This window comes from Lithobates pipiens, unplaced genomic scaffold (assembly GCF_037356315.1).
Source record: "Lithobates pipiens isolate NorthernLeopardFrog02 unplaced genomic scaffold, aLitPip1_a1.2 Scaffold_3, whole genome shotgun sequence".
Lineage (NCBI taxonomy): Eukaryota > Metazoa > Chordata > Amphibia > Anura > Ranidae > Lithobates > Lithobates pipiens.
Genome location: NW_027507790.1, coordinates 13,508,974 through 13,525,015, shown reverse-complemented (window position 1 = coordinate 13,525,015; position 16,042 = coordinate 13,508,974). Strand labels below are relative to the sequence as shown.

General features: G+C 42.0%; 1 protein-coding gene across 1 annotated transcript in view; it reads right to left on the bottom strand.

Annotated features, from left to right (window-relative positions):
- SLC8B1 (solute carrier family 8 member B1) overlaps nucleotides 1-16,042 on the bottom strand; it is an 82,858-nt gene that overhangs the window by 34,419 nt on the left and 32,397 nt on the right. The window contains exon 3 of the mRNA XM_077461282.1: nucleotides 15,117-15,255. Coding sequence (XP_077317408.1) covers nucleotides 15,117-15,254 — 138 coding nt within the window. The 5' untranslated portion in view covers nucleotide 15,255. The remainder of the gene's footprint in view (nucleotides 1-15,116; nucleotides 15,256-16,042) is intronic.

The following is a 16,042-nucleotide window of genomic DNA, read 5'->3' as shown; positions in this document are numbered from 1 at the left end:
CATAGAGCAGGGGGAGCCGAGTGTAATGTTAAACCTGAGATTCCTGGAGGGAAGGAATGCAACCCCCTCTACAGTCTCATAGGGAAGTGGGGGGGAACCATACCTCCCAACATTTTGAGATGGGAATGAGGGACACCTACTGGCAAACATGCGTAGGCATAGGACACGCCCCTGCCACACCCCCTTAAAGGAGATTTAACCAAAAAAAAAAAAAAAAAAGTTTAATAAATCTACATTTCTTCGATCAGCCAGCAAAAACCTCCTCCTCGTGCCCAAAGCCCGGTATAAATCCAAGGGGGATCGGAGATTCGCTGTCCAAGGGCCTCGGCTATGGAATGCTCTACCAACCAACATCCGCCTGGAGGCAAATCACCTGGCTTTTAGGAAAAAACTCAAGACCTTCCTCTTTTATCAGATGATCAAAGCTCGCCACAGCACCTAGAGGCGATTCAGTTCGCATTGTGCGCTATACAAATATTTCATTCATTCATTCAAGGGCTTTTTTTCTACCACTACTATTCCTTTATATTGGCTTTTAAAATGTATAAATGCAGCAATTTAGAAATTGGACGACAGGCTTAGCACTGGGAAACACTTTTAAAAAGATAAAAAGTGCATTTTATATACAACTATATAGATCAGACCAAAATGAGGGACAAATGAGGAGGAAAGAGGGACAGAGGGACGTTGCTCCAAATCGGGGACAGTCTTTCAAAATCAGGGACAGTTGGGAGCTATGGGCAGCCCCTGGGATTCTGTGGTGTTAGCATAAACTGTCAGAAGTGACTCAAGCAGACAGCAGAGAAAGGAGCAGAGCGCAGATAGGAACCACACTAAAGGTAGTTTGGATTGAAGCTAATTCACACTATAGAGCGATAGGCTATGTTCATTTTTTATTTCAGAGCTTTACAACCAACCACTCTAAATTGTGCATGTTTACTACCAACTATATCAAAGCATTGTTATAAAACCACCACATAAAAGTCTATGCCATAAAGCAGGAATTTCCTCTCTGCACACTGCAAAACTTCCTCTTTATAAAATGCAATCAGGAAGCACTATACACTGGCATGTGACCAGCTGTAACGTTACCCCTTTCCAATGGTACATACTAAATTGTACTACTAAAAACAGTATAAATAATATGTGATAAGGAGAACTATTTGAAATAAAGAAGTACAAACTGGACGATGGACACATACAAAAAGCATCAGGACTAATGACACAACTTTGGACACTATTGTTATCAGGTTTTTCTAGTTGCTATTGACATAAACAAAGAAATGTTCTAAGACATTTGCACACAAACATTCTAGCCAACAATAAAGACACACCTTCATATAATCATAACTTGTGGCATACTAGTGTAACTCAAGGGTAGCCCGTCCATTAGGTGCACATTGGCACCGCCACCCCCCCCCCCCCCCCATCCCATCCTCCATACCACCTATATGCAGTGGATAGATTCATATATAGAATGAATCTATTCACGGCCACCCCCTATTCATGTGTCCGGCCCCTTTTGGGTCACCGGGCATATGCATTAGAGTGGCCAGGTTTTTTTTTTTGAAGAACCTGTTTAGAGCCATAGGCTCTAATAGGCTTCAAATTAGGGTGGACTCGGGACGCAGAGCATTGCGTCAGGTGCCCACCTAGGCGTGTTGCAATAGCAAATGAAAGTTCGCTGTCGCAACACTGATCCTCCTCTCGGCCAATCGGGAAGCAGGTATGAAACCGGTTTCTCGACTGGCCAAAATGTCAGGCTATCCTATTGGACGCCTAACGCCAGGAGGAGTAGAGAGGAGACACCGCGGAAGCTGCTCCAGGAGAGGACACTGGAGCAGCTTACCCCAAGCCCGCCATGGGTAAAGACAGCGGGTGGTGGTGGTGGTGGTGGGGGCTGCGTTTTGTTTTGTTTGCCCCCCCCCCCCAAAAAAAAACACCACCTGCCACTGGTGTAACTTCTAAACAAGTGCGAGTCTCATAAAGAAAACTCTCTTTACTTTCCCTGACTGAGCTAAATCCCTCTTCATTTGTCTCTCACATGCTCCCCTCCCCAGACACTGCAGATCACACTGAGAGGATTTTGGCAACAAAGACAGTGCTGTCAATCCAGAAAGTAGTGGGCAGCACTAGGTGTGGTCAGGTGCTCACTGACAAGCTACTGTTTTGTGGCTCAGCAGTGACAATGCTGATAGCCACATCTCACCCACTGCAATCCAAGCAGTCACAGCCTACATGAGAGTCTCAACTCTGCTGTGAACTTAGAACCAGTGCAGCATTGTTGCCACACCATCACAAGAAACTGCCTAAAGAGAACTTTACTGGCAGGATGAATGGACATTTGTGAGGCTTTGCATGTGGACTAAGAAAAACAAGTGCAGATGTACTCATAATTAATTAATGCAATACATTTTTCTCAATGAGGCCAAAGTTCTACTTTAAGCCAATTTATTATAACAAATGATTAACAAGATTTAAATGGAGATGAATTGAACATCAAACTTCCTCAAATCATCCAACAGTAGCGAGTCCTCCAGTCTGCTTCAAGCCCAGCAGAGTTCTCAATGATCTGTAATGTAGGATTGCTTAGCACTGCTGTGGCCATTATCATCATTAGTGCAATGCAACACTACATACCAGCTACTAAAACCTGGAGACCACTGCTGGCCCAGAGAGGCCTGAAGTCTTTGGTCCCATTTACATGAGGATTCATTTTTAATAGCACCTAAACGAGGTGCGGTTTTGGCACGCTAAATCACGTGGCAATTGCAGGAAACCACATTGTGCAAAAAAAAGGAGCAGGAGCTTCCTTTGGTCAACAAGCCTCTTACAACAATCATGGCAAAACCGCACTGAAATGAATGGCACCCTAACACGCATGGTGTGTTTTTCCACTATTGCAGTGCGATTTGGAATCGCTGGCACCATCACATCGGTTCTGCCTGAGATCCCAAAATACCAGATGTGAACAGGGCCTAAGATCTCCCCAACCACTGCTCCAAGGCTTCTATTTATATGGGTGTGATACAGAGGGGGGGGGGAGGCATTAAGGGGATGTCTGATGTATAAATTAAAGTAGAACTTAAGGCAAAACTTTTTTTTTCCATTTTGGATAGAGAGGAGATGGATTAGAACACCTAAAAAGGTTTTTATTGCTGCCTGTGCCCCTGTTAAGGAGATTCTCCCTCTCTATTTGTTCTGTTTACCATTATCATTGAAAGTGAAAGTAAAAGAAAAATCCCAAATTTTGGGCTGTCCCCAGAAAACTAATAGAATGGAAATCTTCCAATGGGGACACTAGTTCTGGTGACCTAGTTGTCCCCAAGGAATTATCTTAATTTGCAGTAATTTCTCACTTCCTGTTTGGCTATGGGACAGGAAATGAAAGGAAATCTGTGCAATGGGACACAAATGGCAAAAAAAAAAAAAAATCCGACAGGGGGTTATAATCCTCCCTTGCTCCATCCAAAATGAAAATAAAAAAAATAAAAATAAAACACAACATGTTTGCCCATAGTTCTACTTTAAGCTTTACTTCGTTCTTCAAAGCCATACACTGTTGAGTTAAAGAAGGATTTCAATTAGCCAGAAAAAAAAAAAAGAAAAAGAGATTATATATATATATATATATATATATATATATATATATATATATAGGCATATAGCGCACACTTTGTTTCCCCTTAAAATCAGGGGAAAATCGTGGGTGCGTGTTATACGCCGATCCCCCCGCTGTTGTGAGCCTCTGGGCGGCCTTCGGCTCTTCTCGGTGGCCGAAAGCTGCCGAGAACGGCCGAAAGCCGCCGAGATACACAGGGCGTATCTGCAAATGACACTGACCAGGGTGCAATGATGGACAAGGCTGCATGACAAGGGTGCAATGATGGACAAGGCTGCAAATGACACTGACAAGGGTGCAATGATGGACAAGGCTGCAGATGGACACTTATAAGGCTGCATTGATGGGCATTTAAATGTAAGGTTTTTTTCCTTAAAATTCCCTCCTAAACTTGGGGTGCGTGTTATACGCCGATAAACTATAATATATATATATATATATATATAAAATAAACATATATACACATGCATTCAGTCATAGTATTTTTTGTTAAAGGTAGCTATAAACCACTGTACAATGCAAACTACAGCACAGGCTGCTAATTAACACAGGGGGCAATTCAATAAGGCAACACACTTGTAGATGTGCATATAAAGTAAGACACCCTGAAACATTTTCATTATTGGTAGTTAGTAGAAGCATTCAATTAGTCCTTATTTGCAACACCTTTAATGTATGGTGCTATGTTGTTGCAACTAATTTGTAAAAGAATACTACCATATCATAAAGAAAGTAGAAGTAAAGCCACTTTCTATGTTGGGGTAAATTGTTGATTGTGTCACTTGTAATTGCTGTATCCAAATCTTTTGAGACAATGTGCAACAAAATTTGTCTTTAAAGGCTCCATTCACACCTGAGCGATCTGCAGTGACAGCTGCACGTTTTTTTTTAGCTTTTTTTCAAGTGAGCGTTTTTGGATCGGCACCATTCTATGGTTTACCTTCCAACGAGACAATGACCCTAAGCACACAGCTAAAATAACGAAGGAGTGGCTTCACAACAACATGACTGTTCTTGAATGGCCCAGCCAGAGTCCTGACTTAAACCCAATTGAGCATCTCTGGAGAGATCTAAAAATGGCTGTCCACCAACTTTTACATCCAACCTGACAGAACTGGAGAGGATCTGCAAGGAGGAATGGCAGAGGATCCCCAGGTCTGAAAAACTTGTTGCATCTTTCCCAAAAGGACTCATAGCTGTATTAGATCAAAAGGGTGCTTCTACTAAATACTGAGCAAAGGTTCTGAATACTTAGGACCATGTGATATTTCAGTTTTTCTTTTTTAATAAATCTGCAAAAATGTCAACAATTCTGTGTTTTTCTGTCAATATGGGGTGCTGTGTGTACATTAATGAGGAAAAAAATGAACTTAATTCATTTTAGTAAATGGCTGCAATATAACAAAAAAGAGTGAAAAATTTAAGGGGGTCTGAATACTTTCCGTCCCCACTGTACCTACAACACTCCTGGAATTTCAGGGATCAGGCCATGTTCATCTATAAGCTACTGCAGTCACTGACTGGTTGTTGGACAAGAGGTATTTGGACTAACTGATTTGGAAAAGAAAGAGGTTCAGGTCCGCATACCTGATACAATATGTAAAAACAAATTTCCTGAAAATGGGACTGTAAAAGGACCATGAACACTCAAACAATGAAATTGATAATTTTCATTGTTTGAGTGTTCATGGTCGTTTAAAGTCCCATTTTGAGGAAATTTGTTTTTACTGACTTTGTTTTTACAGAAGTTGTTTCCTTGTGTTCTGAAAAGGGCAACATTTAGGCACAACCCACTAAATAGTTTCATAGTTAGTAAGGTTGAATAAAGACACCAGTTCATCCAGTTCAACCTGCGTGAGTGTCTACAATTGTCCCTATCCCTGTACATTGCACACTCACATCTGTTCCTACCCTCAAGGAGCCCACAATCTAAGGTCCCCATTCATATACTAGGGCCAATTTTGAACAAAAGCCAATTAACCTACCTGCATGTCTTTGGATTGTGAGAAGAAACCGGAGTACCCGGAGGAAACCCACGCAGGCACAGGGAGAACATGCAAACTCCAGGCAGGTGGTGTCGTGGTTGGGATTCGAAACAGTGACCCTTCTTACTGCTAGGCGAGAGTGCTAACCACTATACCACTGTGCCGTCCATGCATAGCCCAAATAGTGGCTCTGCCTGTACACAAATCATGTCTTCCATCAGGAGCCAGGTATCCCCTTGGTGCACCTATCCTCGGCTATAGGAGCAGGTGATAAGTATTTTCCCCCAAAACTTTTCTAAGCAATTTAGCTTGTACATGGTGGGTAAGAGGGCAACTAAAATAGTTCTGGTGTACTACAAATTTCATCCACTGTAAGGGTTCATTTACACTATGTGCAGACCTGTGTATATACTTAAAATAGCAGGTCTCTGCAAGGGCAACAATTATTTCTACATGCCCCATTCACACCACAACAGTGCACAAAGGTGTGGAGTCAAGAGGGGTCAAAAAATGCAGTATGTATGCATTTTTTCACACCACTCCAGAGCTCCATTCATCTGTGCATGTCTATGCCCTGTAGCGGAGCTGCATTGCATTGAAATTAATGCATAGGCCTTGCCCCATTGTGCATACAGAATGGACACCGGCCTGCACAGGAAATGGATGGGTTTTCAGTGTGGGATGGTATGGCCTAAAGCCTTTAGATCAACCAAATACATTGCAAGTATATAAAAACAAAATGGTGTACAAGTCTTAGGGCTAATTCATATACATGTCAGACTTTACCACTTCTCTGAAAAGCGATCTTTGGTGGATCACTTTTTCAGAGGTGGTTTTATATCCACTTAAGGACCGCCTCCTGTATATATACACGTCGTTATTTTGAAGAGGGATATGTCGGTAACGGCAGCAGCTGCTGCCACAACCAAGATATCCCTCTTTATAGGAGGCGGTCCTGTGTATGATAACGGTGGTCAAAAACGTCACTTCCGCCCATACCTCTTAAAAAAGTATACTTTTTTCAATGTCATTTTTCAAATGACTTTTTTTTTCTTTTTTAATTGCATTTAAGTCCAAATAGGAGATCTGAGGACTTTTTGACCCCAGATCTCATATTTAAGAGGACCTGTCATGCTTTTTTCTATTACAAGGGATGTTTACATTCCTTGTAATAGGAATAAAAGTGATCCATTTATTTATTTATTTTTTTAATAATGTTTTATTGGTTTCAAACAAGTAAGACATTGAACAACAGTAAGTCAATAAACAATCAAGACATCCAGGTTTTGATGGTGAGCATTTAAATAGACCAAATAAGTTCAGAAAGTCAGAAACACATATGTATTACAATATCGTTACTCCTTATTCCGATTCGCTGGCAAAACAAGGCCAACGGATTAACCTGCGGCAAACCTGGGGGGGAATCCTCTGAGGTTATAAGAACAGTATGCAAGGAAGGCTATTATGGAGGAGCCATCTAAAGTATCTTAACAGGTGAAAGGGAAAGAAGAGATAGGAACGTTTCACCGACCGGAAGGTCAGATGCTATTACCACCCAAAGATTTAGTGCTAGTTGAAATTTACGTCAACATTAAGCTAGGGCAGCAGGATAGGCAAAGGCGTTGTTCTAAAAGTACTTATATAAGAACTAGTAAAACTCAAACTTGGACTTACTACTATCCGAGTCTCTTCCGCCCGTCGAACACCCCTTTCGGGAGCTTGCTGTGAACGGCCGGGGGAATGTCTTGTAGTTAGTTCTACAGGCTATGACGTGGACAGGGATGTGGGACCAATTTACAGGTCCTTGTTGAGAGAAGGGGGAAGGGGGTGAGGGGGATCCAGTGACTACGAATAAGAGTAAACCCATGATATGATATCCCTCCGGAGGGTAAAGAAGTGCAGGGCTTGTAAGGACCATCTGGAGTTTCGTGATTTCTTAATGGGGAGGATCGTCATGTGGGGGGTGCAGGGGAGACCAGAACGGGAGGCGAGGTCGAAGAGGGAGTCGATCTGAAGTGTAACCAGCAAGACCAGGTCGTTGAAAATTTGGTAGGATTATCGTGCGCTTGGTGGATCAGTTTCTCCATATCAGCAATTTTGTCTACCCTACGGATCCAGTCATCGACAGGGGGGGGGGTCGTGTTTCTCCATAAGGCGGGGATGCAGAGATTAGCCGCGTTAACAAGGTGTATGGATAGGGATTTGCGATACTTGCGAGGGGATATAGAAGTGTAGTGTAAAAGGTAGTATGCCGGTGAAAGGGGGCGGGGTGTAAGTGGTGATGTGGGATATCTGTCGGTGAATTGCCGTCCAAAAAGGTTGAATCAAAGGGCAGTCCCACCAAACATGCAGGAGAGTGCCACGGGCTGCATGGCATCTCCAGCATGTTGGCGGTACTGAGGGGTGGAAACAATGTACTTTGTCAGGGGTCCTGTACCATTTGGAAAAAAGTTTATATCTGTTCTCTTGTGTGGAGACATTAACAGAACCTTTGTGCATAAGTATGAAGATGTTTTCCCATTCTGCAGGGGTGGGAGCTATGGAGTGGTCAGATTCCCACTGTTGGATTAATTTATCGTCTTTGATCTTATGTTGGGAGAACAAAAGAGTAAATTAAGGAAATCAAGTGGCTTTGTGTTTCGGAGCCTGTACATAGCTGCTCGAATGTGGTAAGCTCTCTATACCAGGGAAGTGGAGGTTTGGAGGCAAGTAAGAAATGTCTAAGGCCGCGTACACACGCGCGGACTGTTGGCCCAACTTTGTCCGTCCAACAGTTTGAGCGAACAGTCCGCTCAAACTTAGCATGGACGGACATGGCCACACACGACGGACGAACAGTTTGCTGAAACCGTGCGCGATGACGTGAACGGCACGTACGACGGGACGAAAAATACGACGTCCTATACACTGCAATGCAACCTTCCGACGTGGAAATCCTTTCTGAGCATGCGCGAGACTTAGTTGGCCGAACAAGCCTACACACGAGCGAACAGTCCGCTGAAACAAGGTTTCAGCGGACAGTTTTTCGGAATTTCCGTAAGACCTTGTTCGGCCAACTGTCCGCTGAAACTGTCCGCTGAAGCCCCACACACGAGCGGACTGTCCGCCCAAACACTGTTCAGCGGACAAGGTTGGGCGAACAGTCCGCGCGTGTGTACGCGGCCTAAGTTGGAAATATTTATAGCGAGGGATATTAAAAGCTGGCATAGATTCGGTCAGCGAGGAGTGAGACATCAGTGTCCCATTGCTAAAGAAGTCTCGGGCCCTAGCATGAAGGGAAAAGTCTCTTGTGCTTGAGTCATTATGTAACAGGCCAGGCGGGAAGTCTGGGTTTTCGTCCAGAGGTGTCATGGGGCCCGGTGAGGGGACTAGTGCTAATGATTTGCAAGCCTGCTTGAAGATTGCAAGAGTAGCTCTTATGAGTGGATGGGAGGTGAGGGCCAGGGGCTGTAAATTTTGAGAGATCCAAGGGACAATGGGCAATGAGGGGGGCGCAAAGGAGTTTTCCAGATGAATCCAGTCTTTGGTGAGATGGTGTTTGTGCCAATCCACTATCCTGGTGAGGTGGCACGCCCAGTGGAATTTTGGAGATCTGGGAGTCCAAGGCCCCCGCATGTCCTGGGTAGCGTCATACGGTCCCAGCTCAATCTAGGGGCCTTGGAGGCCCATATGAAGTCTCTACAAATCCTCTTATAAGAGGCAAAAAACGTAAACGGTAATTTAATAGGGATAGCTTGGAGGAGATAGAGGATCCTAGGCAGGATATTCATTTTTAGTATGGCTATCCTGCCCAGCCAGGAGAATGAGCCTAGGTGCCATTTTGCAAGATCCCCTTGAATCGCTTGGAGTAGAGGGGAGAAATTGCAGTTGAAAATGTCAGACAAGCGTGAAGGAATCTTAATTCCCAAGTATGACAGTGCCTGTGTTTGCCAACCGAATGGGAAATTACTCCTGCATTGTTCCACTATAGAGGGCTGCAGGGTAATGTTCAGGGCTTTGGATTTATCGAAGTTGATTTGAAGGTGTGATAAGCGTTTGAATAGGGAAAAGTCGGCAAGGAGATTCGGGATCATTGTTATAGGGTCCGAGAGGAAGAGTAGTACGTAGTCTGCGTACGCGGCTACTTTATACTGTTTACGGGAGATATCAATGCCTTTAATCGCCGGGTTCTCTCTCAGTTTGCGGAGCATGGGTTCCATCGTTAGAATGAAAATTATTGGGGAGAGAGGGCAGCCTTGATGGGTTCCGTTGGACACGGAGAAGGCACTGGACAGGGAACCATTGACCCTGACCCTAGCTGTCGGGGTTGAGTACAGGGCCATAATCATACTCAACAGGTGGGAAGGTATTCCCACAGCTTTGAGGGTGGCCTCCATATAACCCTATATCCATTTTTTTTTTTTTTTTTAAGTGTAAAAATAAAATCAAGTAAAAGAAATAAGAAATTTTTTTTTATTTTTTTTAAAAACACCCCATCCCGATGAGCTCGCGCACAGAAGCGAATGCATACGTGAGTAGCGCTCGCAGATGAAAATGGCAGTCAAACCACACATGTGAGGTATCACCACGATCGGTAGAGCGAGAGCAATAATTCTAGCCCTAGACCTCCTCTCTAACGCAAAACATGCACCTGTAGAATTTTTTAAATGTCGCTTATGGAGATTTTTGAGGGTAAAAGTTTGACGCCATTTTATTTTGAAGCATGACATGTTGGGTATCAATTTACTCGGCATAACTATCTTTCACAATTTAAAAAAAAATTTTAAAAAATGGGCTGATTTTACTTATTTTTTTATTCAAAAAAGTGATTTTTTTCCAAAAAAAGTGCACTTGTAAGACCGTTTCGCAAATATGGTGTGAAAAAAAGTATTGCAATGACCGTCATTTTAAAAAGTTGTTTTTTTTTTTTTTTTATTACAAATGCTCTTTTATTAGGTTATAAAAAAGAAAACCATGTCCAAATAATTAAGGCATAGGATATAAAGGCACTGAAAGGCTATTCATCCATAGTCTCAATTCAGATGGTTACACAATATTCAAAAGGCTCGTACAATATAGTAAAACAAAGTGAAAAAAAAAAAAAAGACAAATAAAATAAACAAATCAAATGAAAAGATCATAAAGAGAAAGTACCAAAAAACAAGAAAAAAAAAAAAAAAAAATTTGGCAAGCAGCATAAATTTTAAACATGAAGAAGTACATATTTGGTGAACAATAACTTCTTTGATCTAAAGAAAAAAAAACCCACAAAATGACTACAACTTAGAGAAATATACTGGATGTTAGTATGTATCCGCATATAACATGGCCAATCCCACCACTTAACGAGGCCTTTAATACGATGTGACTTATTATGGAATATATGCATTGTTTCCATAACCGTATGGTACATTCTCTCCATAACTTTTATTGCCTCCATTCTCTGTACCACCTGCGACCAGGGGACTCAGGGGGATTGCCAATTTAAGGATATAGCCCAATGAACTGCACTAAACAGCAAATGAGACAGTTTCTGGCAGGGGGCAACACCTCTGGTTTATCTGCAAAAAATAGGCACATGGGAAATGTAAGAGCGACAATTGAACAAGTAATACAGGCCACACTCGATGATGTTTGCTGTCATAATGGTTTAATCGCCTTATAACTCTCAAAACTATGGCGATGAGTACCCCTGTCAGGGCAACCCCTGAAACACATGTCAGGTTCAAGTGGGTACATTCTATCCAGCTTGACCAAGTATAATGCCACTTGGTGTGTAGTTTAACCACAGTTTCTTTGATTGCAATAGATTTAGTGCACCTGTGCATATTAGATAACATATCCTGCCAGTCTTCGACTGAAAATTCTTGGCCCGTCTCAGCCTCCCAGTGTACCATAGCTAAAGACTGGGAGGCTGAGACCTCTGGGAGGTCATGTTCATTGAGCTGCTTATAAACCAATGAAATGGTGACTCTATCCCTGGAAGAAGAATTACATATCTGCTCAAACACCAATGCTGGCCTTCTGCAAGCCAAACTATAGTGTTCATAAAAAAGTGTCCAAGTTGGAGGTACCTAAAAAAAATTCCATATGAGGAAGGTCAAATTGTTGTTGGAGGGTGGAGAATGAAAGAAAAGTGGCATTATGTTGGAAAGATTCCAAGGTTACTATGCCCCGATCAATCCATCTGATAAAGGCACTAGATAAATTGAAAGCTGGGGAAAATTTTGGGTCCCCAAATAGGTGGCCAAGGGAGGGGGAGAAGAGCATAGGCTAAATGTATCCTTATAAAGTGACCATAATTGATATGATTGGCTAACCACCTGGTTCTGTGCGGCTATATCCTTAGTGTCGGTTCACACTGAGGCAGCACGACTGCCTCAGGCGACCTGGACATGACAGCTGCGGCGACTTGCAAAATGACTTCTCTATAGAAGTCAATGCAAGTCACCTCAAGTCACCCCCAAAGTCGTAACAGGAACCTTTTTATAAGTTGGAGCGACTTGTGTCCGCATATATGTGGTTGCATAAGTGTGCACACCCTCTTTTAATTGGGGATGTAGCTGTGTTTAGAATCAGGCAATCATTCAAATGCATGTTAAATAGGAGTCAGTACACACCTGCCACCATTTACAGCACCTCTGAATAACCCCAAATAAAGTTCAGCTGTTCTGGTAGGTCTTTCCTGACATTTGCTTAGTTGCATCCTACAGCAAAAGCCATGGTCTGCAGAGAGCTTCCAAAGCATCAGAGGGACCTCATTGTTAAAAGGTATCAGTCAGGAGATGGGTACAAAATAATTTCCAAGGCATAATATATATCATGGAACACAGTAAAGACAGTCATCATCAAGTGGAGAAAATATGGCACAACAGGGACATTACCAAGAAATGGACATCTCTCCAAACTTGATGAAAAGGGAAGAAAACTGGTCAGGGAGGCTGCCCAGAGGCCTACAGCAACAATAAAGGAACTGCAGGAATATCTGGCAAGTATTGGCTCTGTGGTAGATGTGACGACAATCTCCCATATTCTTCATATGTCTGGGCTATGGGGTAGAGTGGCAAGACGGAAGCCTTTTCTTAGGAAGAAAACATCCAAGCCTGGCTAAATTTTGCAAAAACACATCTGAAATCTCCGAAAAGCATGTGGGAAAATATGTTCTGGTCGGATGAAACCAAGGTGGATTTTTTTTGGCCATAATTCCAAAAGATATGTTTGTCGCAAAAACACCACTACACCACCAAAAGAACACCATATCCACAGTGAAGCATGTTGGTGGCAGCATCATGCTTTGATGCTGTTTTTCTTCAGCTGGAACAGGGGCCAAGGTAGAGGAAATTATGCACAGTTCCAAATACCAGTCAATATTGGCACAAAACCTTCAAGCTTCTGTTAGAAAGCTGAACATGAAAAGGAACTTCATCTTTCAGCATGACAATGACCCAAAGCACACATCCAAAATCAGCAAAGGAATGGCTTCACCAGAAGATTAAAGTTTTGGAATGGCCCAGCCAGAGCCCAGACCTGAATCAGATGGAAAATCTGTGGGGTGATCTGAAGAGGGCTGTGCACAGGAGATGCCCTTTGCAATCTGACAAAGTTGGAGCATTTCTGCATTGAAGAGTGGGCAAATGCTGCCAAGTCAAGATGTGCCATGCTTATAGACCAAAAAGGCTGAGTGCTGTAATTAAATCAAAAGGCGTTTCAACAAAGTATTAGTTTAAAGGTGTGCACACTTATCCAACCATATTATTTCAGTTTTTAATTTTTACTTGCCTCCTTGTTGTTCAACTGACTTGTACAGTTTATAGGTCACATTAAAAGGTACAAAAAGTTCTGAAATTATTTATCTTTGTCTCAATTTTTTACATCACAGAAACCTGGCATTTTTACCAAGGGTGTGTAAACTTTTTATATCCACTGTATGTACAATTTTACGAACACATGTCAAAGTCGCAAAATTGTGTTCAGGTGCTGGGATTTGTTTTATCCTCCATTATGAAAGGGATAAGCATTGTAATCAGGGACGTGCAGTCAAGGGAGGCAGGTGAGGCAGAAACTCACCTGCCATGAACATAAAAAACAAAAATGCCAAAAAAAACAAAAAAAAAAAAAAAAAAAAAAACGATCGAACTTTGAGGGTTGTAGCTCGGTGACCTGGGGTCACAGAGAACCCACATAGCTGAAGTCTTACCCCATAACTAGTCAAATAGCTTTAGTAATAGCTATAGTTTCAGTGATATGGGGCTTCATTTACAGCCTTTCAAAAGCTACATACAGAGTGGCCAGTTTAAATACAAGCTGGCACACTCTGTTTGCAGCGGACTGAGAGGATGAGCTCACAGTGCCTCTCACTTCGTGTCAGAAGCACTGAGCCTAGTGGACAGCTTGCTTGGACCAATGGTAAAGCACCATTAGAGCTCCAATAAAAATGCTGCAGTGGAGGCTGTCCTCTCACTGCAGTGTCATAGAAGGGGGCATGTGTCTAAAAGACAAATGCTCCCTTCCAGCCCAACCCTCTACAAGGAAAAATCATGTGTTTATGTGTATAAGGTTTACCCACAATCCCATGTTTTTAATCACACAGTTAAGAGGGACAATGAGAATCTGCAGCTGCTAAAAAGGTACTGTTATAACATATAGCATAATATATTATGCTATATGTTATAACATGATAATGTATTATTTATCCATTTACTGTGTTATTACTGGTTGGAAGGTATAACTTCAAAATGCAGTAATTTGTCCGTTAAGCCACCTGCTTGAGTACAGTTTTTGAAAATATAGTAAATTACCTTAAAAACAATATATAATAATTTGTATATTACTCACTTATGGTAATTACCCACTTGCCACCCAGGCCAATTCTGACACTTCTCTCCTACATGTAAAAATCACTCATAACCCCAAACATTATATATATTTCCTTAGCAGACACCCTAGGAAATAAAATGGTGGTTGTTGCAACTTTTTATGTTACACGGTATTTGCGCAACAATTTTTCAAATGCTTTTTTTTTTGGACAAAATGAATATAAAATATATATAAAAAAATAAAAAATAAACCCCACTAAAGTCTGCCGTATTTTTTTTGTATAATGTGAAAGATGATGTTACACCGAGTAAATAGATGCCCAACATGTCACGTTTTAAAATTGCGCACACAATCGGGGAATGGTGCAAACTTCGGTACTTAAAAATCTCCATAGGCGTTGCTTTAAAAAATTTTTTTACAGGTTACACGTTTAGAGGAGGTCCAGTGCTAGAATTATTGCGGTCACTTTAACGATCGCGATGTATGTACTGGCTCGGATACTAGCCAGTGCCTCACCAGCCACTGACCTCATCGGACGACCCTGATTGTAATTGTGTAGGTGTATGTATATATTTATTTATTTTCTCTCCTCCCTCATACATACAAGTGCAGAGAAATACATGAACATACCTCAAGTCATATTATAAACATGCGCTACAATACAAACATATTTGAAATGACTTAAGATTAATGCCTGTGAGGTTTCTACTTACGTCAACGTCTTCTGTAGTGTAGCTTCCATAGTTCCCATGTCTCTCTGAAGCTGGAAGTCTGGAGAATAGTGTGAGGTTGGCGGCTTCTTGACTTGTAGGTGCAGCAGTCACAAACCATTGTGAAATGGCCAGGAGCATCCTGTGTTTGACAAGCCAAAGTTAACCGTTTATCCAAGGAAAAGCTATAGTATATATACACGGACCATCTTTCACTGTCATTATGTCACGACATGCTCCTTTAACACGGGGTGCCCCCTTCCTGTCTAGATACGGCTGTTGTCTATGCACTTCCTCCTTTGCCTCACATGATCTACAAAGGGGAAGGAAGTTACACTAGCATTCCAACAAGTCACATTTCAATCATACCCTTACACCCACATTTTCTGTCTTGCTGAATAGTGATGTGATTATTGAAATTTCCTAAAATACAAACTATTATTATTATTTTTTTAAACTTTAGTGTCTATTAGTATTTATGAATTTGCTTATTCACGTTTCCATTTTTTATTTTTATTTTTAAACACCACAAATCACTCCGACTGACTAGCCCAGGCAGTTCTATCAGGTTTTTTAAGTCAAAACTGTAAAAGGCTGAACAGCGTGATCTTACATGCATGGTTATATCACTTTTTAGCAGAAAAGTCGGTATTCCAAACAGGTAGAAATTATTTTGCTCATTAGTAAAGTATAATGGAACATTTGATACCCTTCCTTCATAGCTGCGAACTGTCCCTGATATGGAGCAATGTCCCTCTGTCCCTCTTCCCCGCTCATTTGTTCCTCATTTTGGTCTGATTTCTGTTGTTGGCGATTGTATTCTAGCTGGCATTAGGGGCCATCAGAATACCGGAGCAGTTCCTGCATCCGAGTGCACGCAGCTAGTGCTGGTCCAACAATTTTTCGCCCAGCTCTTTTGATTTTTAGAT